Below are 25,372 nucleotides of genomic sequence, written 5' to 3'. Positions count from 1 at the left end.
AGTAGGGAGGGTAAAACCTAAGGGACTCCAGGGGAGTGCCTGGAGCAGGTGGTGCATTTGGGGGGCTAGAGACAGCAGCTATGTCAGCCAATGGGAAGCACCGCAAGACCCTGATGGCCTGCGCAGGCTGACCTGCCACGTATACCTGTGTGCGCACACCCTCTCCCTCCGTGAGTCTCCGGAGACCCAATGTCCAGTCGGAGAGGAACATTCAGGCTTAAGAGGAAGGCAGGATGGGGTGGAGCTCAAGGGTCAAGGGAGAGGGATCCCAGAGGCCATGACCCATCCTGTCCCCATCTCCCTTTCTTGGTCCTTGCCAGTGGCCTTCCTCACTTGCCTCGCCTCAGCAGCACATATACTGAACCCTGGAACCACAGTCCTGCATGCAAACCCAGGTTCTACCTGGGCCAGTTACTCTCAATCCCAGTTTCTTTCCTTGAAATGGCGGGACCAGCTACTCCCAGGAGGTAAGAATTTAGTACAGTGCCATCACCACACTCAAGGCTGCTGTCTCCACTCTTCTAACACACTCACACCAGAGCCTCTTGCTCCGCACTTAGACCTCTGCAGTGCGGGGGTTCTCGGTCTTGCCGGCACACTTTAACCCCCAAAGAGCTTCTAAAAACTATCAATGCCTGACCCCACCTCGTAATGGCTAGGAATGCGTCCTTGATCTTTATTGCAAAAATCTCCCCAGGAGATTAAGACCCAGCAAGGGTGGCGAGCCTCCACGGATTCCCAGAGGCAGACGAACAGGAGAATCACCGGGGCCACATTAACGCCAACAAAAGGCAAACTCCCAGGACGGCCCCCGGGATTCGCCTTCAGTCTATCCGGGCGAGGAAGCGGCGCGGAGATCGGCACTTCTGGGAAGCTCCTCGGGTTGCACGTGTTTACTTTTAAGGAGAAGGGCGCTGTCCCGCCTGCAGCCGCGGACGCTGACCGAGGGCAGTCGCTCCCCCTCCAGGTCGCCCGGCTGTCCGTCCCCGGGGCACCCGCACAGGTGCAACACCACGAGGCCGCGCGCCCGCCTGCGCCCACGGCCGCCCCGCCCGCCCCGCCTGCAGGTTCCTCCCGCCCGGCGAGCCCGTACTCGCAGAGCAGAGAGTGGGCTCGCGAGCGGACGGCTCGGAGCCGGGGCAGCCCCCGCCCCCGCTCGGCGGCGGTCGCGGACACGCCTCCGGAAGGCCCGGAGACGCCCAGCGCCGGTACCGCCAGAGGGACCGCCGCGCGGAGGCGCCCAAGTCGCGCGAGAACTGGCCCGGCCGCGCCCGCACCTTCTTTGACGCCCTGTCGACCGAGAGGAAGTTCCGGAGAAGCTCAGGGCGCAGACGCGACACGCCAGCCTCGCGCCAGCGCGCCGTAAGTGCGCAGGCGCGCCGGCCGCTCTCTTTTCTGCTCTTCCTTCTCCCGGTCTCCAGACGTCAGCGGCCGTTGGGTCCTATGTCGCGCCGGGCCCTCCGGAGGCTGAGGGGGGAACAGCGCGGCCAGGAGCCCCTTGGGCCCGGCGCCCTGCAGTTTGTCCTCCACGATGACGATGATGCGGAAGAAGAAGGTCCAAAGCGGGGTCCAGGCGGCCGACGCCCCCGGGGCGCAGGGAAGGAGGGCGTCTGCGTCAACAACCGGTTCGAGCTGGTGAGGAACGGGGCTGCCCGGGGTGGGGGCGGTGGGAGGGGGGCGGTGGGAGGGGCGGGCCCGTGACGTCAAGGGGCGGGGCGCACCGTGGTCTGGGCTGCCGCGGGGGCGGTGGTGGGCGTGGCCACGTCGGGCTCGGGTGCGGCGAGGAGGGCCGTGGCTGTCCGGGCTGCGGCGGGGGGGGCGTGGCCGTGACGTCGGGGCGGGTCCGCAGCCCGGCGGGCGGGGCTTCACGTCTCCGACCCTGGGGGCTCTGGGCTCAGTCGCAGGCTTGGGCGTTACGTACGCCCTGCGGCCGCAGGGCCGTGGCACGGCCTTGTGTCCTCCTCCCAGCCCAGGACTTGGTGTTTGGCTCATCGCTGGGTCCCCCGCAGCAGGTTCCCGGCCCAGCACCAACGCCGTGGACGCGAGTTGAAGGGGTGCACGCCCCGCGGGGTGTCTGCAGCTGGCCGCGGTCAGTCCTTTGCTTGTGCGCGCCCCGTCTTGGGCTCGCTTCTCTGACCGCCCTGTGCGGGCAGCCAGCGTGTCTGTGTTGCTCAGCTTGGACCCCTCCGCGCCGTGCCCGAGCGCTCGAGCAGCCGGCGGTGGGTCTGAAGATGACGGAGAGACCAGGGACCTTTGTCAGCGCTTTCTCGGGCCGCGCTTGCTCCCCGTCGGCAGATGGTGGGGAGCGGGGGCTGAGAGTGCTGACCTTCCTCGGTGCAGGCGGGGCCGGGTCCTGTCTTCAGATCCTCCGCAGTCTCCTCCACCTGTTCTGCTTCTGCGGCTGGACGTCCCTCCCTCCCCCCCACCCTGCTTCTTGTGCTTTCTTCCTTTCTTTCTGACATTTTTATTATAAACCGTCTCAGACATGTACAGAAACAAGAGTGGTATTAACCTGCGTGTGCTCATCTCCCAGCTCCCGCAGTTGGACTCGCAGCAGTCTGTCTCCCCAGTATTCCTGTCCCATCATGTGCCCTTAGCCTTGCCGGTCATTTTTCTGACTTCTTCCAGAACACCCAAGTCTTCTTTCCCACCTCACTTGTGCACAGGCGGAAACCAGCTTGTGCTGTCGCCGGCCATCTCCGTGGACGTTTGACCACCTTGTGCTTCCTGGTTCCCATATCCCCCAGATTCAGTCTTTAACAGCAGTAGCTTTTGTTTGGAGGACATTTACACATTCCAGGCACTGCTGCTGTGTCATGGGATTCTCGTAGTCGGGAAGGCGGTCATAGTGTCCCCTTGTGCAAACAAGGTAGTAAGTGACACCTGCAGAGTAAATCTAGGCTTCCTGACTTAAAACCTGTACTCTTAGCCCTGTCGTGGTGTTTGTCTCTGAAGCAAGTTAATGTTCCTGCTGAAGAAGAAAGGAGGATAGATGGACAGAGGGCAGAGTGTTTGGGAGAAATGGAAAAAGTGGCGGGAGCTTACTTGCGAAAGGAGAGGAGGAATATCGTTGGGGACCTCACTGTGAGATCCTGTCACAGAGACTCAAGGGCTGTACCTCTCTCTGCTCAGGGCTCTGCTGTCTGTGTTTTCCCTTCCGCTTTCTGACGTTGATATCATCGGCTCAGATGGCCTTCCCTGTCTTGGGATTCATGTATCCAGCGCAACATCTGTCCCCTCTTAGACCTTTCACAGACATCTCAAACCCAGTGTGTCCAATGCTCACTGCCCTTCCTGCCTCCTCCAGGCTTCCCTGTCTCTGTGGAGGGCATCTCCACGTTTTCTCTTGTCCACGCCAGCCATGCGAGGGCATCCCTGAGCTGCTTTCTCTCTCCCGTGATACACTCAGACCACTGGTGCAGCACCTGGGGGTGACTATTGCCTGTGGCCTGGATCATCACCATCCTTCCGCCCAGTCCTGGTTCTGCTCTTCTTCCTTTGCAGTCTCTCTGAACACAGAGGCCAGCCACAGTGACCCTGTTAGGCACATGTCTGACCTCAGCCCTCTTTTTTTCACAACCCCCCAGTGGTTCCAGGCTGGCCCAGTTTGCCCCATAAGCTCTCTTAGCTGTTTTCTTTATAATCTTGTTAGCTGTGCTCTAGCCATAGTGATCTGTCCCCTTTGCTGTCTCCTCTGCCTTCAGCATCTCGTATGCAGGTGACACATGGCTCACTCCTTCCTCAGGTTTTGGTCAGATGTTGCTTCCTCAGGCTTGCCTACCCTTCCTACTTGCTTTAAAAGTACACTTACCCCAGGGCACCTGGGTGGTTACTGAGTTGTGGATCCTGATCTCAGGGTTGTGAGATCAAGCCCCACACCCTCAGACAACCTGCTCTGCAGGGAGTCAGCTTGAGGATTTTCTCTCTCTCTCTCTGCCCCTCCCCCGCGCTCATTCTCTCTAAAATAAATAACTCTTAAAAACAAACAAAAAAAAAAAGGCGGTACCTGAAAAAGGTGGTTCAGTCAGTTAAGCTCCTGCCTTCAGCTCAGGTCATGGTCCCAGGGTCCTGGGATCAAGACCCACGTTGGGCTCCCTGCTCAGCAGAGTCTGCTTCTCCCTCTATCTCCGTGTGTGTGTGCTCTCTCTCAAATAAATAAAATCTTAAAAAAAAAGGACAGTTACCCCCACATTCCCATTTCCCTTCTTCTGTTTTTTTTTTCTCATTTTTTCTCATTTTCCCCTGGCAATTAACAGAATATACTGTACAAATTACCTGTTGGTTTTTTTTAATTTGGTGTTGCTTTGTTTCCCTGCTGAAGCACAAGCTTTGTGGAAACAGAGACTTGCCATTCCCTAACGTGTCCCCAGCACCCTGTGTCTGGCACCCAGATATGCAGAAAAGTTACCACGGGACTCCGCATTTCCTCTAAGAGGACCAGCCAGAATGTATGCATACAGGCTTTGGAGGCAGAAGGACCTAGGTCTGAATCCTGGCTCCACCTCCTCAAAGCCGAGAGAATGTAGGCAAGATACCGAACACAAACTTCAGTTTCCCTGGGTCTTAGGGATGATCCCACTTACTTGATGGGGTTGTCATCAGTGATACGGGACTTAACATGTGCAGTCTTTAGTCAGCACTCAGCAAATGTCGATATTAAATGATACTGGAAACCAAGTGAAGGGTGCAGTAGTGCTTAAGGAGAACCGTGACCCTAAGTGGTTTACTGAGAGACGTGCAGGGGCCAGCTCCGTTCTCCTGAGGAGAGGAAAGCTGAGCAGAGACACTGTCCTTTGTTCGTTTACGAATTTGTCCTCATGACTGGCTGTTGGTTGAGGGGTGGTTTTTTTTTTTTTTTGGCTTTAGATTAGAAATCGTTTTTCTATTTCATTCAGAGTTGTTTTTAAAAACTGACTTTATTGAAGTGTAATACATGTAGATGATAAACTCACCCATTTTAAATGTAGAGTTCAAGTTTTGCAGCATAACATAATGTGCAATGGTTGCAGATGATGTAAAATAGAAATCAGTATTTTGGGAGTCAAGGGCTACCTTGACAGTCTGCTAAAAACCCCACAGACCCACTTCTAAAAATGACCAGACTTGATAGCATTGAGAAATTTTCCCTCTAAGTGAAGAAGATCAGTATTTCACAAATAATTACATCTAGCCCTTGATCAACACTGGGGCTAGGGGCATGAATCCCCATGCAGTTGAAAAATCTGCCTATAACTTTTGATTCCCCCCAGAGTTACCTACTGATAGCTTACTGTTTGCTGGAAGCTTTATTGATGACATAGAAGCTATGTTGTATGTATTATATACTGTATTCTTTTTTTTTTTTAAAGATTTTACTTATTTCTTTAAGAAAGAGCGAGCATGAGCTGGGGGAGGGGCAGAGGGACAGGCAGACACCCTGCTCACTGGGGAGCCCGATCCCAGGACCCCTGAGTCCATGACCTGACCCTAAGGCAAATGCTTAAGGCACTGAACCACCCAGGAGCCCCTTAGCCACGTTTTACATACTTGGTTGTCAGGGGACAGTGCTATGTGTGATCTGACAGGAGGGGAAATTTAGCACTGCAGGAATCAGAAACACAGCAGCAGTCGAGTTGAAAGGTCTCCCATTTATCACTGAACCGGCCTACTGGTGTGGAGGCATAATAACAGCGAAATCATTTCCCTGAGAAAACATGTTTGTTGGGCAGGTAGGAAGGACGTTCACAGAATGATAGGATAGAACATGGTCTTCATGCAGCTTAATTAAATATGTGTGCCAGCTAGGTGCGCCATCTCGTGATGTGTGATGCCCCGTGGACCCAGCCTGGTTCTTCTCCAGTGCCGCTTGTTAGAGTTGGACCTGATTTCATTACTGCTTTTCACCCGAATCCACTGGGGAATGGGACGGTTCTGCTTTTGATTCATGGCAAGGAATTGCTTGATTCTGAAAGTCTTGTGAGAAGACATGGCCAGAAACAATCAGCCACACACAGCGGGATGGTCTGTGTACTGTGTTCTTAATGTAGGCTGGAAAGGAGAAAGCGTTATTAAGAAAATCATAAGGGGGGGGGGCGTGCCTGGGTGGCTCAGTCATTTAAGCGTTTAAACTCTCTGTTTTGGCTCAGGTCATGATCTCAGGGTCTGGGATTGAGCCCCACCTGGGGATGTATGCTCAGTGGGGAGTCTGCCCCGGCGTCTCTCCCTCTTTGGCAGTCCCCCCGCCCTGGTGCACACACTGGCTTGCTCTTAAATAAATAAATCTTTTTTTTTTTTTTTTTTTTTAAGATTTGTTACTTAGCAGGAGAAAGAGAGCACATGTGAGGGGAGGGCGAGGGAGAGGCAGGAGCAGACTCCCTGCTGAGTGTGGACCCCCCCCCCCCCAGTGCAGGGCTTGATTTCAGGTCCCTGGGACCACAACCTGAGCTGAAGGCAGATGCTTAACCAACTGAGCCACCCAGGTGCCCCTCAAAGAAAGAAATCTTTTTTTTTTTTTTAAGATTTTATTTATTTATTTGACAGAGATCACAAGTAGGCAGAGAGAGAGGAAGGGAAGCAGGCTCCCTGCTGAGCAAAGAGCCCGATGGGGGGCTTGATCCCAGAACCCGGGAATCATGACCTGAGCCGGGGTCATGACCTGAGCCGAAGGCAGAGGCTTTAACCCACTGAGCCACCCAGGCGCCCAAGAAATAAATCTTAAGGGAAAAAAAAAAAAGAGTCGGCTGGCACCCAGCTTCACTGGGAGCGTTGGAGGTACCATTTGGTTGAATGCCGGAGAGAGCTTGGGTGCCAGTTCCCCCCATTGTTGAGAGGAAATGTCCCAGGAGGCCTCAGTCCAGTTTTCTTTCTTTGTTCCCAAATCTAAACCAACCAGACCACACCTGGGCCCCTGGTGCTCTCACTCAAAAGGTATCCACAGTAGGAATCTCCATAGTATTGGGTGGTGCTGGGCAGATGCTGCTTTGGTAGGATTCTAGCGTTTTCAAGTCAGGAATGGATTTATAGACAGACAAGCATAATATACTCCTGAAATTTATCTTTGCCACTTGGAAATTTCCCTTGGTGAACAAAGCAAGCAAAACCAAAGGATAAAAACTTGTTCCTGCTTTCTTTTCTTTGATACTTTCTCAGCTGAGACAGTAGATTCAAAAAGAAAAAAAAAAATCAATGAAAACTCACCAGGTACAGTATGATCTCAGATTTGTTCTCTCTTTCTCTCTTTTTTTTTTTTGTAAGAGAGAGAGAGCAAAAGCAAGGGGGAGCAACAGAGGGAGAAGCAGACTTGCCCTGAGCGGAGAGCTGGATATGGGACTCAGTCCCAGGACCCTGGGATCATTACCCAAGTGGAAGGCAGACATTTAACTGACTGAGCCACCCAGGCGTCCTCCCCCCCCCCCCAATATTAGGTCTTGTTTTTTTTTTAAGATTTTATTTACTTGACAGAGAGAGCACAAGCAGGGAGAGGGCAGAGGGAGAAGCAGGCTCCTTGCTGAGCAGAGAGCCCAATGCGGGGCTCCGTCCCAGGACCCTGAGATCATGACCTGAGCCGAAGGCAGAGGCTTAACCCACTGAGCCACCCCGGTGCCCCTGGATCTCAATTTTAAGAAAAGAAAGTTATCTCAGGGTTGTGGGGGTTAAAGTAGATCTTTTTTTTTTTTTTTTGATCGTATTTTTATTTTATGTTTTGAGCTTTATATTTTTCAGATGCCCTAAATTGAAGACTGAGTTTTATTTATTTTTGGACCTCAGTGCAGTAGATGGGGTCCATCCCATCCGGCTGATGAAACATCATCGTCATTGTTCTGTATTGGCCTCTTTTGTTTGTTTATTTCTTGACTGGCTGAAGGGCCAGAACTTGTCCAGCGACTTGTACCCACCCCGCCCCCATCTCGCCTCCAGAGTGTGAGTGTGAGTGTGTGTGCACAGTTCACTCTTTTGTACTGCTGTGCAAGGTTCTGTTGTGTAAGCTCCTTTTATTATCAGGGAAGAGTCTCTAGGTAAGTCAGTCCCTAGCTACCTTTTCTTTAGCTCCTTGTCCTGTTGGCTGCTGTAGATGAACTGAGCTAGAGCTCCAGGTAGCAGGAAGAAACATGAATGGGTTGTTTAGAGATCGTTGCCCTGGGGTGGTGGTCAGCAAGGGAGAGAGGTTGTTCGGTTTGGGGATTCTTCATTATGTCAGCTGTAAAGACAGAGACACACGGAGCCACCCTGGGCCCTAGCATCTCGGGGGTTCGTTGGCTAAGATGACCCTAAAGCAGGGCTCGTTGAGAAGGTAAGAACAACGGCTCTGCCGGGCGCATCGACATGGGTGTTTTTCTTCCCACTGTGACCTCAGAGCGATCCCGCATAGGTCTCCCCGCCCCAGCTCTGCCCCCCTTTCCACTCTGACACGGCTCAGTATCACCGTTTGCGTTGTGACCGGGACACCTGGAGCACCCTTGTTCTCACCCGTGTCCCCAGATCAACATCGAAGACCTGGAGGAGGGGCCTGTGCTAAATGGAGAGAGACCCGACGGTCTGCCCACGGGCGCCGCGGTGTCAGGGAGCAAAAGGAGGCCGCAGAGTGGAGGCGCAGACCGCAAGAAGGCTGGAGAAGTGGCTGACAAGGCAGCGCCCCCGGAGCAGGTATGGGGAGCCACCACACCCCTCTGTGCTGTTATTTTCGGCCCTTGCAGCTGCCCCACAATTTCCTTGGGACCCTGGAGAAGATTTGCAGGAAGCTCTTAAGGGGGCACATACAGGGTCCCCTCAACAAGGTTCCCTAGCGCGCGACCTGCCTTCACCCTTGGGGAGGGTCTGCTCGTGTTCCGCCGCCTGTGTGTGCTCCGGGACTGTGTGGCTGCAGCTCTGGTCCGGTGGGCGGGGCTCTGGGAGGGCCAGGCCTTGAGGAACTGCAGCCCGTTAGTGTGGCACGGGAGAGGGTCTCTTGAGGGACTTCTGCTTGCTTGTGCAGCGAGTGATGGACAGGTGCAGCTGGAGAGAGCGGACTCACGGGTGGAGTGGACCCCTGCCCGAGCTCGGGGTGGGGGGGGGGCTGGACACTGCAAGGAGGGAGGTGGCCGGGTGGAGGCACCAGAGGGGTTCTGGCAGAGGCACCAAGGGTGTGGGGGGAGGTGTGCAGGGGGATGCGCAGGGGCCCCCGTCTCCAGGGCAGCTACGTGTGGTAGGGAGGGTGGTTGGCAAACTGAAAGATGAAAGCAGAGGGCAGATGGGTGGATGGTTTGGGCCCTGTGAGTCTCTTGAGGTCCCGTGTCCCTCTTCAGCCTGCTGCTTTAGTCGTCAGATTTTAACATTTTCTTGTCTCTTTCCATTGACCAAAATGTGCTTCTTTTCCTAGTCTAATATAAGTGGCAAACTCCGAAAGAAGAAAAAGAAACAGAAAAATAAGAAAAACACTACAGGAGAGATTTTGGTATGTGCATTTGGCTGTTTTTCAAAGTGGTGGTAGAAGCAATTCATTTTTATTGAGTGTTTTGATTTCTTCCCATTAGGAATCTAGTTTAGAGGTCAGGGAAAGTCACGAACCAAGTTTGGCTGATGTTCCTTCACTTTGTTCCTTGAGGGTTAGACCCCCTCACTCTTGATATCCACGTCCTGGCCACCAGCTGAAGTGACATTCTCTGGCTGGCAGAGTCCCTTCTCAGTCTTTTGGCCTCGTGTTCTGAGCTTTTTCTAGGCCACTGGACTGACGGGATGGTGAGGTGTGAGCCTCCAGGTGCGGTCTGTTGTCAGAACTCTGTTTCCTTCAGTCTTCACCGTCAGATGCAGCGTCTCCTGAGGAGGTTGTAGCTTTCTGGACCTGTCACTGGTAGTTCTGGTCCCAAGTCCCACCTGAAGAGGTGGCATTCCTAAAGGACTAGCAGTTGGGCTTGTGACTGAGTTCCTTCAAGGATCCTTTTGGCTCTGTGGTCCTGCCAGTGCTGACCTCTCTCCTTTTTTCTAAATATATTTGCAGTACTCAGTATTGGGATTATACTGTCTTTCGGAACGTAAACAGTGTAATGCGGGTTTCTTATAAAAATAATTTTGTTATTATTACAACGTTTAAAATAAAGTCATTGGGGCGCCTGGGTGGCTCAGTGGGTTAAAGCCTCTGCCTTCGGCTCAGGTCATGATCCCAGGGTTCAGGGATCAAGCCCCACATCAGGCTCTCTGCTCAGCGGGGAGCCTGCTTCCCCACCTCTCTCTCTCTGCCTGCCTCTCCGCCTACCTGTATCTTTGTCTGTCAAATAAATAAATAAAATCTTAAAAAAAACATATGAATAAAATAAAATAAAGTCATTGTGGTGATTAATATGTTGTTCTGGTGTTTTTAGGAAAATGGGCTGGAAGATATCGATCGCATCTTGGAGAGGATTGAGGACAGCAGTGGTTTCAACCGCCCCGGGCCACCTCCCCTCAGCTCCAAGAAGCACGTCCTGTATGTGGAGCACAGGTACAGCTTTGTCCTGTCTGCTGAGACACAGACTCCCTGAAAAGGAAAAAAACATTTGAAAAAGACTTCCTGTATCTAAAAGCAATGTAGATTTGTTGTTTTTGTTTTGTTTTTAAATATTTTATTTATTTATTTATTTGTCAGAGAGAGAGCACAAGCAGGCAAAGTGGCAGGCAGAGGCAGAGAGAGAAGCAGGCTCCCCACTGAGCAAGGAGTCCGATGTGGGACTCGCTCCCAGGACCCCGGGATCACGACCTGAGCCAAAGGCAGTGGCTTAACCGACTGAGCCACCCAGGCGTCCCTGTTTTGTTTTGTTTTAAAGATTTTATTTATTTATTTGACAGACAGAGATCACAAGTAGGCAGAGAGGCGGGTGGGGCAGGGTAGGGGGGAGCAGGCTCCCCGCTGAGCAGAGAGCCCAATGCAGGGCTCCATTGCAGGACCCCGGGATCATGACCTGAGCCGAAGGCAGAGGCTTCAACCCACTGAGCCACGCAGGCGCCCCAGCAGTGTAGGTCTATTGCCAAACATTTAGGCAATAGGAACAAGGAGGAAGAAGGAAAGGGGAAGTACTCTGTTTCCAAGGACCCGTCCTTTAGCTTTATCTATCTGGGAATGTTTTTTTCTTGAATGGTATTGAAGTAAGATGTCATTCTGTGATAAATTATTCCTCTCTTGTCCTAGTAGATGCCTAATGAAACCCCGTTCTTACTAAAGAGACTGTTGCCAGTGTTCCAAAAGCTATTTTTTTCCCTGCATCAGTGAGCCCACCTTGATCTGGTCTGTAGGCCTGAGGCCACTCTGACTTAGCCCCAGTCCTGGCTGCCTCTGTGCGTGATCCACATGGTTTGGAGGAAAGCAGGCCTGCCAGCTGTCTTTCATGTCAGAGTAGCCGTTCTCCCTGCTGAGTTTTATGTGACCTTTCAGAATTCCCAGACTCATAAAAGATCTCCATTTCATTTTTCTTTGTAAAATTTTCAATTTTCTAGACACTTGAATCCAGACACAGAGCTGAAAAGGTATTTTGGTGCTCGAGCTGTCCTTGGGGAACAAAGGTAAGCACAACACTGGCTTTGTTCTAAAAAATGTGTGGGAGTATTCTCAAGGCCTCTGAACCTTTGGGGGAAGGGAGGTAAAGCTCCTTGCCAAAGGAAAGCCTTCGAATTTCTGGTTCTGCAAATTCTGCAGAACCTGAAGGGTCAGAGAGGAGCTGATGTTTGGCTGTTTCCATGACCATCTGGGCTCCAGCCCTCACACCGCCTTTGCTAGCATGTGAGTCACAATTTTACAGAGATTCTGGAGGTCCTGAAGTTTTGAGCTTCTAGCCCTGAAATCTTGGCCAGCTTAATTTTTGTTTCTCCATCAGCAGCAAAGCCAACACAGGGTTTAGATTCTGGGATGTCTGATCTTTGTTATGTAACAGTTTTCAGTGCTTGACGACCTGTGGGAGACGCAGTGAGAAGCGCTCTGAGGGTCTGTCTGCAGGACTGTGTGTCGGAAGGGTGGGTGTTAGCTTTCCTGACCTCCAGCATTGAGGCCAGCTCTGACTGTGAGCTTCCACACCGGCAGAAGCTTTGTCTTTTCAGTATATGTATTTTTTTTTAATGTAGAATTAAATGCTTGTTAGAAAAAAAATTGAGGCAAGGAGCACCGGGTGGCTTAGTCTCTTGGGCATCAGACCCTTATTTTCAACTCAGGTCATGATCTTGGGGTCCTGGGATTGAGCCCCACTTTGGGCTCTGCACTTAGAGCCCCGTTTGTCTCTCTCTCTCCCTTTGCCCCCATCCCCACAGACACATGCTCTCGTGTGTGCGCTCTCTTTTTCTCAAAATCTTAAAAAAATAAAGGGGGGAGCAATTTAGAATAGAATTGTCTCCTTTGAGCCCCCCTCCAAGATCACCATTCAGGAGAGCTTACTGCCCCCGTCTGGGCCCCTCTGCCGTGTGCCACACCACCTGGTTCTGCCTGGCTGGGTTCTAGGTTGTAGGTGGATGAGGGGAGTGCTCGTGCCCCAGGGCACAGGTGTCGGCTGTTGTGTCGGCTGTGGTCTCCCTGCAGCTGGGGGTCATTTCTAGTGAAACTGCTCAGCGGTAGCTCTCCCCGTGTGCGGTCAGCTCCAGGTCTCCACTGCCCTCCAAGTACCGCAGCCCTCTGCTGTCTGACCTGCAGTGGGGTTGGGGTTTTACATTCTGTCTGATATTGTCGACGAGCAATTGTTCTTGTTATTTGCTAATGGTGTTTGGTTTTATCTTGGGTGTTAAGTTACTCAGGACACAAGGATTTCTACTTTGTCTTCTTTCAGAATGTTGATGAAAAACATTGTCACTTCAGGATGTTCCTCTTTGTCACCTGGCTGAACGGCGTGTCTCTCCCCACCCTGTTCCACTGGTTTGGGTCAGCTGGGTCCGTCTTTGCCATTCCTTCATGTTTCTGCCCAGTCTTATGTTTGCGTAAACGGTCATTCACAGTGATTATAGTTACTGTGTTTATAGTAGTAGCATACTTCTAGAACATCGATTGAATACTTGAAGTCCCGCCAAAGGCTTCCCTGAGAAGCTCCGGTTCCCTCGTCTCCCTCATCCCTTACTCTGCACACAGGCGGACCCGGTGTGTTTCTGGTTGTCCTCTCTGGCAGCGCCTTCCGTTCTGCAGAGGCCTATGCACGGCTTTTTCCCCCGACAGCGGGAGGGACAGCCCTCCCCCTGCCCTGCTGGTGTCTGCCTGCTCCCCTGCTCAGTGCACGGCTGGGCTCTATCTGCGGTTCGGGGGTTCAGGCAGTTCTGAGCATCCACACTCCCAATCAGAGCCGGCCTCGGTGCTGGGGGTCCAGAAAGCTGAACACCCACCCCTCCGACACACAGTCCTGCAAACAGACCCTTGTTTGAGCATTTCTCAGAGCATTTCTCGCTGCGTCTCCCAGAAGTCATCAAGCACTGAGAACTGTTACGTAACAAAGATCAGACTTATCCCAGAATCCAAACCCCGTGTTGGCTTTGCTGCTAATTGAGAAAAATTAAGCTGACCAAAATTTCAGGGCTAGAAGCTTAAAATTTTATAGGTAATGATGAGTTTTCTTTAGATTTTGACCATGCTTTTCAGGTATCATGTTTTTTCTCCTGCAGTTTTGCCTTCTTGTTGGGAGAAGAAACATGCTTTTTTTTCTCCTGTTCCTAATACAGACCAGTTCTTACTCATCCTTTTTTTTTCTCAGTGAGATGGTTCAGATTATCAAAGTATAGGGAAGAGTGTCCATATGTCCACCTGCCTGTTACTCAGCTTAAGAAAAAAAGCCTAAGTGACAATATATAACCTGTTTGTGGCCACAGCTTCAAGAGGGCGGTCTGGCCCCTGGAGCTGAGACCCCCGGATAATGGAGGTGGAGCGCACGGCCAAGGGGAGGGGGCCGTCCAGGCACAGCATCTCGGGAGCCGGGCCTCCCGTTCTAGCCGCCCCCTCGTGCTCTGTCTTGCTCATTCCCACCCAGAAGCATGTTGACATCAGTGTCCTGCTACACCAGTTCTTTTCATGGTTACCGTGTTTCCCTTTTCAAAACCTGTTGCTGCGCTGGCGGCATCTTGCGAGGGGAGGAGAGGACCACCTTAGAACAGAGGCACAGAGGCCCTCCCTTTGTCCTCTGTGCCCATCTGGCATGGCATTTGTCCGGCCTGGTCCTTAGGGATGCAAATTGCTTCCTTCCACAGGGCGCCTACAGGCTCGCTCTTCTCTGTGTCTTTATCTTTGGTGTTCTGCTTTTGTTTCCTTTTTACTCTTTCTGCCATTTTGCTGGACTATAAATTTTCTGTTTTTTTTTTTTTTAAGATTTTATTTATTTATTTGACAGATAGAGATCACAAGTAGGCAGAGAGGCAGGCAGAGAGAGAGGGAGAGGGGGAAGCAGGCTCCCTGCTGAGCAGAGAGCCCGATGCGGGTCTCGATCCCAGGACCCTGAGATCATGACCTGAGCTGAAGGCAGAGGCTTTAACCCACTGAGCCACCCAGGCGCCCCTTTTCTGTTTTTCTTTCTCTGATTGTTTGGTCATTTAGGTGACGGTTTCTAGTTTCGTCTGGCGGTGGTCCTGTTTTTTGTTTTTTGTTTTTTAAGATTTTATATATTTTTTTTGACAGAGCATAAACAGGGGGTGCAGCAGAGGGAGAGGGAGAAGCAGGCTCCCCGCTGAGCAGGGAGCCCGAAGCAGGGCTCAATTCCAGGACCCTGGGATCATGACCTGAGCTGAAGGCAGATTGAGCAGCTGAGCTCCCCAGGCGCCCCGAGGGTCCTGTGTCCTGGCCACCCCCGCCCCCATCCTTCCCTTCCCCACAGTTTTGTTTCCACGGTCCCTGCAGGGGTCAGGCGGTGAAGGGAAGCTGTGAGCATGTCTGTTCTCCCCAGGCCGAGGCAGAGGCAGCGAGTGTACCCCAAGTGTACCTGGCTCACAACCCCGAAGAGCACCTGGCCGCGGTACGCCAAACCAGGTGAGGGGCTGCAGGCTTCGGCAGAGCAGGTGCGCGGCTGTGTGGGCTCCATGGCCTGGTGCCGGAGGACCGAGGACCCCCTGGCCCCCCATATACCAGCTGTGTGTTTTCTCAAATAGGGTTTCATGAAGCTTTTTTCTACTTTTTTCCTGTGGATACTGTATTGTAGGAAGCGATCTCGTTTATTTTCCAGGTGTGATAGTTTGTACTTTGTTGCCAGCTAGTAAGTCTGTAGAACTTAAGATCAGAAACTGTGCAGAAGCACTTGGGGTGTGGCGTAAACACCCCGTATCTGAGAGCCCCTGGGTATAGGGCCTGACTGGGGCGAGAGAGAGGGTAGAGACAAGGGCACCCATCGTTGTCATGGAGGGAGCATGTGACGGCCCTGCCCTGCCCGTGTCCCGCGTGCCGGCAGCGTGGACACGGGAAGCTCTTCGCAGAAGCCCCGAGCCAGGGCAGACGAGTCCCCTTGGCTCCGTGGTGTGGCAGGAGGGTAGCCTGGAACCATTTACCTATTTCATGATGCTCCTGAAGGCTCCTCGGAAGAAACGGCTTCGTACACCCAATTCCTGCCAGGAGGAAAAAGGGCTTCCAATGGTCTCCCGTGCCCAGCTTGATCTGGGCTCTGCCTGGTGTTCAAGCCCAGCCAGTTGGTGGGGGGGGGGGGTGGCACCCTGTGTGTCCTCACCTCTGTTGTCTTAGGACATTGGTGATCCGGCCACACCCGTGGGGGAAGCAGTCTCTTCCTGGGAAAAGCATAGGTGGGAAGCTGGTGTGGACCACACCACGGGCAGTCAGACCTGGGCATTGTGGGAAAGTAGACGCTCTGACGGGGACTCAGTGGGGTATGCCCGAGCCTGCTTGTGGGGGTCAGCAGGAGGGGCCTGACGCTGCCCTCCCTGCAGGTCTGTCGATGAGGCTGCTGGAGTCCAAGAAGGGCCTCTCCTCCTTTGCTTTTGAGCACAGCGAGGAGTACCAGCAGACCCAGCACAAGTTCCTGGCCGCGGTGGAGTCCATGGAGCCTAATAACATCGTGGTGCGTGTGTCCCCCAGAGTGTCTTTGCCTAGTCTACATCCTCTCCTCAGTGACCCAGGCTGCCCCACGCCTGGATCCCAGCCTGCGGTCCTTCGGCCCACAAGCCCTTTCTCCTTCTGGCTCCTCTGACCCCTGCTGTACGCCTGGATTCCGGGGCTGGGGGTACTGGCAGAGGGTGAAGGTAGAGGTCCTGGGGCACGGAGTCCCTACTCCCACCACAGGCCTGGTTGGCGATGCAGCTTACCAGCACCGATGAGCCTGGTTTCAGTGGCTGAGAGAAAGCCCCGCCTGGGGCTGCAGCCTTGCTGCAGGCTGTCCAGGAGGCATGGCCTGTGGCCCCAGCAGCGTCCCCGCTTTGCTTGTAGGTTCTGCTCCAGACTAGCCCGTACCACGTGGACTCGCTGCTGCAGCTCAGTGATGCTTGTCGCTTTCAGGAGGATCAGGAGATGGCCCGAGACCTCGTCGGTAAGAGCCCGCCTGGGCGCCCGGCCCTGCCACCCCTCAGGCCCAGACCCCCTCTGCTGAAGGAGCGCAGGCGCTGTCCCAGAAGGTGCTGGCCATACATAGCCATTGCCAGGGCTTTTTTTAAGAGAAGAAGGGGGAGAGAGAGGTGGCGGGAGGGGCAGAAGGAGAGAATCACAAGCAGACTTCCACTGAACTTGGGGTCCGACTCGGGGCTCGATCCCACAATCCTGGGGTCACGACCTGAACCGAAAGTAGATGCGTCACTGACTGAGCCCCCAGGCACCCTGGCCTGGCTTCTTTCATTTACCGTCATGTCTTTAGGGTTCCCTCCTCTTCAGTCAGATGATGCTCCGTAGCGGGGATGGGCTGTGTTTGGTGTGTTACTTGGCGGACACTTGGGTAGTTTCCACTTCTTGGGTCCCGTGATTGAGCTGCTGTGGATGTGCGCATGTGGGTTTTGTGAGGACGTGTGTTCGTATCCCCCTGTCTAGAGAGTCGTCCCTCTGCGTGAGGTCAGTGCACAGAGCGGCATCCGTGATCCCCAGGGTCACAGCTGCGCCGTGGCACTTTCCAGAACCCTTGCTGTGCTCCCTTCTTCCTTTGAGAGCTTTCCTTGTGAGCCCTGGGGGCTAGGCTTGGAGGGCCGCGCGCCGGCCGTGACACCTGCCCTGGTGTCCGTGCGGCCCGCAGAGAGAGCGCTGTACAGCATGGAGTGCGCCTTCCACCCCCTGTTCAGCCTCACCAGCGGGACCTGCCGGCTGGACTACCGCAGACCCGAGAACAGGTGGGTTTCCAGGATGACAGGTGTGTCGAGGTGTGTCAGAGCGGTGACGGGACGGGAGTATCCCTGTAGGTGCCGCTAGGGCAGGTGGCAGGGGTCTGTCCCCGAGCTGTCCCTCCTGCTGGCTCACACCAGGGGATCTCACTGTGCTTGGAACCTGAAGTAAGAGGGCTGGACTCGAGGACAGACGGGCCGGGCTAGCCCGGGGTTACATTTGTCCTTGAGAGAAATGAGTCCAATAAGCTGCTGCTTGATCAGGGGGTGTGTAGTTGTGTTTCCTTGTATATTTGGACAAAAGGATCTGTGCCCCATGAGTTTGGAATGCTCTGGAATATTTTGTGGGCAGCCCTACGTTCCTCCATCATCGAGCTGTTTGAACGCAGTCTGATCCCGTTCCCTGCACTGAACGGGGATGACTGCGTGACACTGTCTTCTCACAGATGTGTCTCCCGCCCCAGAGCCCTGCTCTGACACCAGCGCTCCTCACCCCCTGGATTCCTGCCCTCGGCCTGGCCTTTAGGGCCTTGTGGGGGAGATGGGTGTGTCCTGTCCTGATGCCCTGTTCACCCACTCAGGGCCTCCAGCAGCCTTGCTCATGTCCCGCACACACACCTTGGCCGTCAGCCCGGGTCCCAGGACACTTGGACCCCCTACTGCACGATTGTCTGGTTCTGTGTATGTTCCACTCGTCTCTCCAGTGAAATTGTTGGTTCTTGGAGACAGGTTATAACATACTAACACGTGCAGGCCCAGCAGGGTGGTGTCCACTGGTAACAGTCCCAGTCCCCCCAGAGGATCCAGCTCAGCAAACCTGACGCCGGGCAGCAGCGCCCTAGCCACTCCTGGGACTGGAGGTTCCCACGGTAGTGATGGGAGGAGAGGTTGACTGTTCCCCAGAATGCTGAACAGTAAGCCAGAACCAAGACGATCTGAGCTAATGGCGAGCTTGTTGCGCTCCCTGGGGACCCGTGTAACCGGACAGCGCGGAGCGTCGCCGGGCCGCAGACCGAGGAACGCTCGAGACCCTTCGTGCCGCCCGGGCTGCCCGGGAAGCGCCAGCGGGTAGTGGGCGGCGGTGCGGCTCGGGGGCTGCGGCCGCCCTGGCTCACCAGGAACTGTGTTGGGTCTAGGAGCTTCTACCTGGCCCTCTACAAACAGATGAGCTTCCTGGAGAAGCGAGGCTGCCCGCGCACGGCGCTGGAGTTCTGCAAGCTCATCCTGAGGTAAGCGCCCACAGCTGACGCCCGGGGTCCCCGCGGCCCGCGCCTGCAGCTGCCCGCCCCTGCCCACGCGGCGCTCTCTCGCCTGTGCCGCCCCCCCAGCCTGGAGCCCGACGAGGACCCCCTCTGCATGCTGCTGCTCATCGACCACCTGGCCCTGCGGGCGCGCAACTACGAGTACCTGATCCGCCTGTTCCAGGAGTGGGAGGTGGGTGTGCGCCCCTCCCTCCCTGTCTCCCTCTGGGCCGCTTCTGCTTCCGCAGGCGCCAGAGCTGTGGGGGGCGGGGCGCCTATGGGACGGACACACACACGCGCGCGCACCCCCGCCTCCGTGGTCCTGACCTCAAGGCAGAACTGTAAAAAACGCACTGCCTCACCGCTGACCTTGTTAGTGATGGCGTGTTGCAGTGACGCTGTTTTAGGGTTAGGGTTAAGTGTAATAGTAATAACATTCATTTCACCTGTTCCGTTTTTAATTCGGCTGCTAGAAAATATGTTTCTGTTGGATGGTGCCCTCTTGGGGATGTGTGACCCTGACCACCTCCCATGAGGTGGGGCTGGTGGGTGTCACTGAGAAATGACCACATACATGAGTCACTCTGAACCCTTTCGTTTGGCTCATTGGCCGAGGAGTCCCCCCTCTGGGGACCTAGTTTACAGAAGTTTCTGCAGCCCCCAAATGGAGCTCCAAGGAGCGCACCCTCCCTCCACAGCAGGGCTAAAGGGGAACGTTTGCTGAACTGTGGAGACCATGGCCCCGCTTTAGTGGAGAAAACCTGGCCCGTTGTGTGTTGTCTGTTACAGACACTTAGAGAAAGGCCAGCAAAGTGCTTGGCCATGTTCACGGATGTGATCAGGTCCCAGCATGGGGAGGGATGCTCCTCGTTGGACCCGGGCTTCCCGAGTTTCCCACTGTGGGTGAGCACGGGCTGCCTGCTTGTGGGCGCCTGTGACCCCACTTGACTCCACCTCCCCTGGGACCTTCCTCTCTTCTGTCCCTGTCGATCCCCACCACCACCCCCCCCCCGGCCTTGTTACTTGTCTCCTGCCAAGAGAAAGCCCCAGACGTGCCACAGAGTTCTTTATGCCAAGTAGAGAGATGCCAACATGACACTTGTGCTCATCGCCAGGGCTCAGACTCGGAGCATCTGGAAATCGTGCGTCCTTTGTCTTTGCCGCATCAGCACTCCAGACTTTGTTTCTCTGGCCCTTGCAGGCTCATCGGAACCTGTCTCAGCTCCCAAATTTCGCCTTCTCTGTGCCGTTGGCCTATTTCCTGTTGAGTCAACAAGCAGACCTCCCGGAACAGGAGCTGAGCTCTGCTAGGGAGCAGGCGTCCGTCCTGATCCGACAGGCCCTCACCATGTTCCCCGGAGGTGGGTGCACCCTCATGAGCACGCCCCCCCCCCCCCAAGCACAGTTAGAAAGCTGAACATGAGTCAGAAGTGACTTTGGTCTCCAACTGTCTTGGGGTTTTAGGATGAGTGTTTCGATATTGACAGAGAAAAACCTACTCTCAGAAGACAGGTCTTTCCTAGAGAGAGGGCCCTGAGCTGCGGGGTGTCAGCAGAGCCGTGCAGGAGGGGCCCAGCCCACAGACCGCACTTCTCAGGGAGTTGAAGAACTCAGAGACAGGATTGTCCTGGGACTGCACAGCACAGGCTCCTGCACCATCCCTGAGCTTTCTGGAGTCATGGGCCGGTGTCCGTGCGGGGACAGAGTCCTGCGGGCTGATCTCGGTGGTGACAGGAGATCAGAGAGCAGCCTCCTGTCCCGCCAGGGTCCTGGTGGAGTTGGGCCCTCCTGCCACATGCGGTTTCACAGAGGGCTGTGTGCCAGGGACTGGCCATGTGGCTCAGGCACACTGTCCCCACAGTCCCGTCAGTCACCCTTCATCTCTGTGAGCCTGCTGCATCCCAGGCAGAGGAGGCAGCCAAGGTCCCCACTTCTCGGGCTCACAGCCTAGGGCAGGGAGCCGACAGTGGAATGAGCTGAAAAGGACGGTGTATCAGGTGATACGAGGTGCTGGGGACAGAACAGAGCGGGGGGTGTAGACGAGGGGGTGGAGGTCTGAGGAGGTGGCCAGGACAGGATCGAAGCCCGTGTCAGTGAGGGTTCCCACCAGACGGTGTTCTCAATCTCTGCTTGTACATCTGGGCCTAACACACGTGGCTGCCGGGCCAGGTCTTGGGAGAACTGACCCTTCCTCATCAAGCTGCATGTAGCAAGGAGGCGAGGCCCCCGGTGGGCGCTAGCTGTTCGTGTGGGGCCAGGGGTGTTGGCAGCCATGGGACAACTGACGGTGTTTCCGTACAGCCTCGGGTCTGTTGGCAGCCCGGGATGGTTGCTGGTGGTGTTTCCATACAGCCTGGGGGTCCTGCTGCCCACCGAGCTGCCCTGCTATCTCCTATCCCTGGCCACTCGGCCTCCGGTGCTCAGAGGGAGAGCGCTGTCACAAGTGTCTGCACCCAGAGCCCGAACCCCATGAGCTGGCCCCTCCAGTAGCCCGCAGGTGGAATGTGTAGGGCCTCAGTGGTTAGGACGCCTTGTGGGGTGCCCTCAGATGCACATGGGGCCCCTGGGAGGCAGCAGGGCAGAGACCCTGTCCGAGGTGGCAGAGACCCCCTGGGGGCTGGGACGGGCAGACTGGCCTCACCCTGTCACACGCCCTTGGGGGCCCCTGCTTCCTCCTGCAGTGCTCCTGCCTCTGCTTGAGTACTGCAGTGTGCGGCCCGATGCTGCCGTTGCCACGCACCGCTTCTTTGGCCCGGAGGCCGAGATCAGGTAAAGACAGGACAGTGCCCGCCCACAGGTGGGTCATGGGGGTGCCCCTGGGAGCAGAGCCTGGGGACCGTTTTCACTCAGACCTGAGGCTCGTGAGGCTGGCCATCACTGCTCTCTCCTGCCCCAGGGAGAGTCCTGTCAGGTGCTCACTACAGGGACCTCGGTGGCCAGACCGTTCTCCCACCGTGGAGGGCTGGGCCCCATGTCCTCACTGCCTGGACACAGTGCCGGCCGGCACGTGGGCCACATGCAGCCCCAAGCACGAGCCTTCCTGCTGAGAAGTGGGCAGGGTGTGGGGACCGATGCGCCAGCCCTGCTGGGCGGGGTTGGTAACCCTACGGGTGTTAGTGTAGTCACACAGCTGTATGTGCACCAACTGTCTTTCCCAAATGTCTCATGGGAAAAAAAAGGAAAACATGCACCGTGGGAGCCGGCCTTCCTCAGACCCTGTTAGTAAACCAGCACAGGTCCTCCAGCATCTCTGCCTGCGCAGACCTACACACGCCCCTTCTGTTTGGCAGTTCTATCAAAGACCTTGTTCTTACTAAAAAGTACCCATTTTGTGGAAGCAGATGCCTGTGTATCCCCACGTCTGGGCAGCGGCCTATCCCAGCTCAGCAGCCCTTCTGGGCAACCTGCTCCACCCCCAGGCTGCTAGACGGGCCCCTGTGCCTCCCCCCCGGGGGCTGGTGGGTGTGTGGAGTCCATGCCCTGGCAGGCCCAGCTCATGAGCCCCCGTCTCCCACAGCCAGCCCCCTGCCCTAAGCCAGCTGGTGAGCCTGTACCTTGGAAGGTCACACTTCCTCTGGAAGGAGCCTGCCACCATGAGCTGGCTGGAGGAGAACGTCCGCGAAGTTCTGCAGGCGGTGGACTCTGGGGACCCTGCGGTGGGAGCGTGTGAGAGCAGGTGGGCCTGGGGGGCCGGTGGGGGCGAGGCGGGCAGCACCTGGCCTGGTGGGTGGTGAAGCCCTGTGCTCGGGGTGGTGGTCACAGGGGTGGCCGTGGGGCCAGGGCGGGCTCCGTGCCACATGCCTACGCCTCTTCTCCCTGGGCCTTAGGCGGAAGGTGCTCTACCAGCGGGCGCCCAGGAACATCCACCGGCACGTGGTCCTGTCCGAGGTCAAGGAGGCTGTTGCCGCCCTCCCCCCGGTAAGGGAGAGGGCCTGGAAATGGGGGCTTTGTCGCCTGCGGGCCCCTTCCGTCACAGCTGGGGTTTTGAGAGGGGGGCTGCTCCTGGCCGGCTGACCTCCCAGGACTCAGAGCGGGGGCCCTGGGGTGCTCTGGTGAGAGATCCTGGTACAGGGAGCGTGGCTTTCTGCTCCTCCCCTGCTGCGCGTGCCCTTTGGCCGACAGGTGTCCTTGGCCATCTGAGTGGGGCAGAGTGCCTGTCTGGGTGGAAGCAAGGCTGTCCCCACCCTTCACCCGGCGTCCAGCAGATGCACCGCACAGCCAGGGACCGATTCTGTTCAGTGGACGGACTCCTCGTGGAGAGGCTAGTCCAGGCTGGAATCAGCTGGAAGTCTGTTGGGGGCACGGCCGGGGTTCACGGTGGGTCTGCTTCCCTTTCTGAAGGATGTGACCACGCAGTCTGTGATGGGCTTCGACCCTCTGCCTCCTTTGGACACGATCTACTCCTACGTCAGACCCGAGAGGTACCTCTCCGCCTCCTGCTTTGCTCCTTTGCTTGTGTAGCTCTGAGGTCAGTGCTTCCGGCTCCCTGGGGCTCCCTGCCTCCTCCAGACCCAGGCCCCCGAGGACAGGGTGATGCGGGGTCTAGGTCCGCTTTTGCCGGCCGTGTCCTTTCACTTGCTTGTCTGACGAAGGAGGGTTTTCCCGTGGGGTTCTAGAGCAGGTGTCGGACGTAACGGTGGGAAGCTGGAGGAGCGTACCAGCTGCGCCCTCCTGGCCTATGCAGCGCCGTGGGGCCGTGTTACGTGCGGAACCCAGCAGGCAGTGTAATATCCAAGCCACAGCCCGAGTCTGCTGGCGCCGGGGGCCCTGCGGACTGAGAAGGGCCCGTGTGGCCCAGCCCGGGAGAGCTGCAGTGGAGCGGGACGGCACTTCGCCTTGGATCATGGGAAAGCTGCCTTCTGCTTTCCTCGTGGCCTTCCAGGCTGAGAGGTGGCCTTACCACAGGCTGTCGGCACAGCCTGTAGCTCTGGAAGTCCCAGGCAGGTTTTCCCATTCCAGAACGCATGCCCTCTCCAGGCTTCAGTTGAGCACGTTATATAGAATAAAAAGCTTTTTCTTAACTGAATTACGTTCTAAAAGTTGGACTGCATGCTTCTAGGGAAAGAGTGCCCACTTTAATTCTTAGATCGATCAAGGTGACACTTACACATTTTTAATGTGGTGGGTTCAGAGAGCTGCCTTGCTGGACAGTGTAGCCCTGAGGATTGGTTGAAGGGCTGTGCCAACCCGAGGCCACCAATCCTCAAATGGCCCGTGGAGCTGGGCTCCAGCGCCATGTCTTACCAGGAGGGCACTCCCCAGCACACTCTAGAACCTTCTCCTCACGTGACCACTTTGTAGCCCCTGCATGGCTTTTCTCAAAAGCGAGCCACTGAGCCGTGGCAGGTGACCCTCCGCTCTCTGCTGAGCTCAGCTAGCCAGGTCCTCAAGGGCCCGCCCCCTCTGGGTGACCTTCCCTGGGAGGCCTGAGCTTGTGCCCCAGCTGCTGCGCTGGCTGCCTTGGTGCACCCCGGCCCCAACCCCAGGGCAGGGCGCACAGCTGCACCATCTGACCTACCTTCCTCTTTCAGGCTGAGTCCCGTCAGCCATGGAAACACAATCGCCCTCTTCTTCCGGTCTTTGTTGCCCAATTACACCATGGAGGTATGTGAGCATGTTTTGGCCTCTCTCTGCCACGTGGGTTCAGGCAGGGCTGTGGGCGCCCACAGCCCGCTCAGGAGGCTGGGACAAGCCTGCCTGAAACCGTCACGGCCACCTCAGCCCCTCCCCCAGGCATGGCTCCTGGACCTCGCACTGGGGCCTGGCCTTGTGCTTGGGTTTGAAGCGTCCTCTTCTCAACAGGGTCCTGGGTGAGCTGGGGTGGGAGCACTGGGCCTCAGGACCCAGGACGGCCTCAGCTCAGACGAGTCTCATTGCTGCAGGGGGAGCGGCTGGAGGACGGCGGGGCTGGGGGTCTGAACCACAACCAAGGCTTGAACAGGCTGATGCTGGCCGTGCGAGACATGATGGCCAACTTCCACTTCCACGACGTGGAGGCAGCTCGCGAGGACAACCCCGAGGGGGACGGGGAGTGGGACTGAGCCCGCGGAGATGCCGTGCCCCAACGCTGTACAATTATGTTCCTGATTGCTGTTCTGGTCGGAATTGGCCAGTTCCCTGGAGTAGAGATGCTGATGTGTCGTCCGCCTGCCTCCTGTGTCGCCTATAAATGTGAATGGGTTACGCTCCCTGCACTGTGGGCTCTTCTTTCCTGGACTCTGTGCCCAGTGTGAGGCAGGTGGGCCCAGGATCCGCCCAGCCCCCTAGGTGTCCCAGCAGAGAACATGACCCAGGGTCACAAGCAGCCAAGCCCCAGCCCCATGTGAGCTCTCTCCGTGGCCGCCCTGCCCTTACAGTCTGGGCCACGGAGCGGAGAAGGTCCCACAGGTTTCCATTGCGACATCCCAGCTGGGAACACCAAGATGTTTGCTTTGCTTGGGAACCTGGACAGGCTGGCCGGAGGCTGGAGGGGCTGATACCGGAGCCCTAGGGCTGGGCACCACTGAGACAGAGTCACAGTGGCTTTACTGGGCTGGAGGGAGGCTGAGAGGTGGACCTTGGGAAGGATGTCCTGGCGGCTCTGGAGATTGTACATGGCAGGGATTAGGGGGTCTCTGATTGGTGGGGGGGAGGTGAACACAGCGTGGGGAAGGGGTCATCACCTGGGGCAAGTCCTGGCCCGCCTGCTACTCAGCGCCACACAGAGCTGCTTGGAGCTCAGGAGCCAGATGGGTTGTGGAAGGGTCAAGGACACCGAGGTGGTGAGCTGCCAGTCTACCGGGCACCCTCCCGGCCCTGACCTCCACCCCATCGGGTGTGCTGCTCACTCGTTCTGGGCCAGGATCCGTGGGGCTGAGCCTGCCGGGAACCCCCCCGAGGTGCTGTAGACACGGTTGTGCGGTCAGCTGTCGGCGGTGGCGGAGGGAGGCCTGTGAGCTTGTCCTGTCAGG

The 25,372-nt window shown here is 56.1% G+C and overlaps 2 protein-coding genes across 2 annotated transcripts; one reads left to right on the top strand and one right to left on the bottom strand.

Annotated features, from left to right (window-relative positions):
- Window positions 1–656: 656 nt before the first annotated feature.
- TCF25 (TCF25 ribosome quality control complex subunit) lies at window positions 657–24,616 on the top strand. The gene is made up of 18 exons (XM_080828196.1): window positions 657–1,635; window positions 8,458–8,622; window positions 9,335–9,409; window positions 10,314–10,432; window positions 11,422–11,487; window positions 14,823–14,905; window positions 15,811–15,941; window positions 16,307–16,406; window positions 17,097–17,190; window positions 18,318–18,410; window positions 18,510–18,615; window positions 19,624–19,783; window positions 21,104–21,191; window positions 21,940–22,098; window positions 22,250–22,340; window positions 22,764–22,843; window positions 23,954–24,026; window positions 24,305–24,616. The coding sequence occupies exons 1-18, from the start codon at window positions 1,444–1,446 to the stop codon at window positions 24,461–24,463; spliced, it is 2,034 nt and encodes a 677-aa protein (XP_080684322.1). The 5' UTR covers window positions 657–1,443; the 3' UTR covers window positions 24,464–24,616.
- LOC308358138 (large ribosomal subunit protein eL39-like) lies at window positions 5,721–5,967 on the bottom strand (the record flags this gene model as incomplete). The annotated part of the gene is made up of 1 exon (XM_080828197.1): window positions 5,721–5,967. The coding sequence occupies one exon, from the start codon at window positions 5,965–5,967 to the stop codon at window positions 5,764–5,766; it is 204 nt and encodes a 67-aa protein (XP_080684323.1). The 3' UTR covers window positions 5,721–5,763.
- Window positions 24,617–25,372: the final 756 nt, after the last annotated feature.

Source organism: Martes martes (assembly GCF_963455335.1).
Source record: "Martes martes genome assembly, chromosome: 17".
NCBI classification, from domain to species: Eukaryota; Metazoa; Chordata; class Mammalia; order Carnivora; family Mustelidae; genus Martes; species Martes martes.
This window is presented reverse-complemented; position numbering and strand designations above follow the sequence as displayed.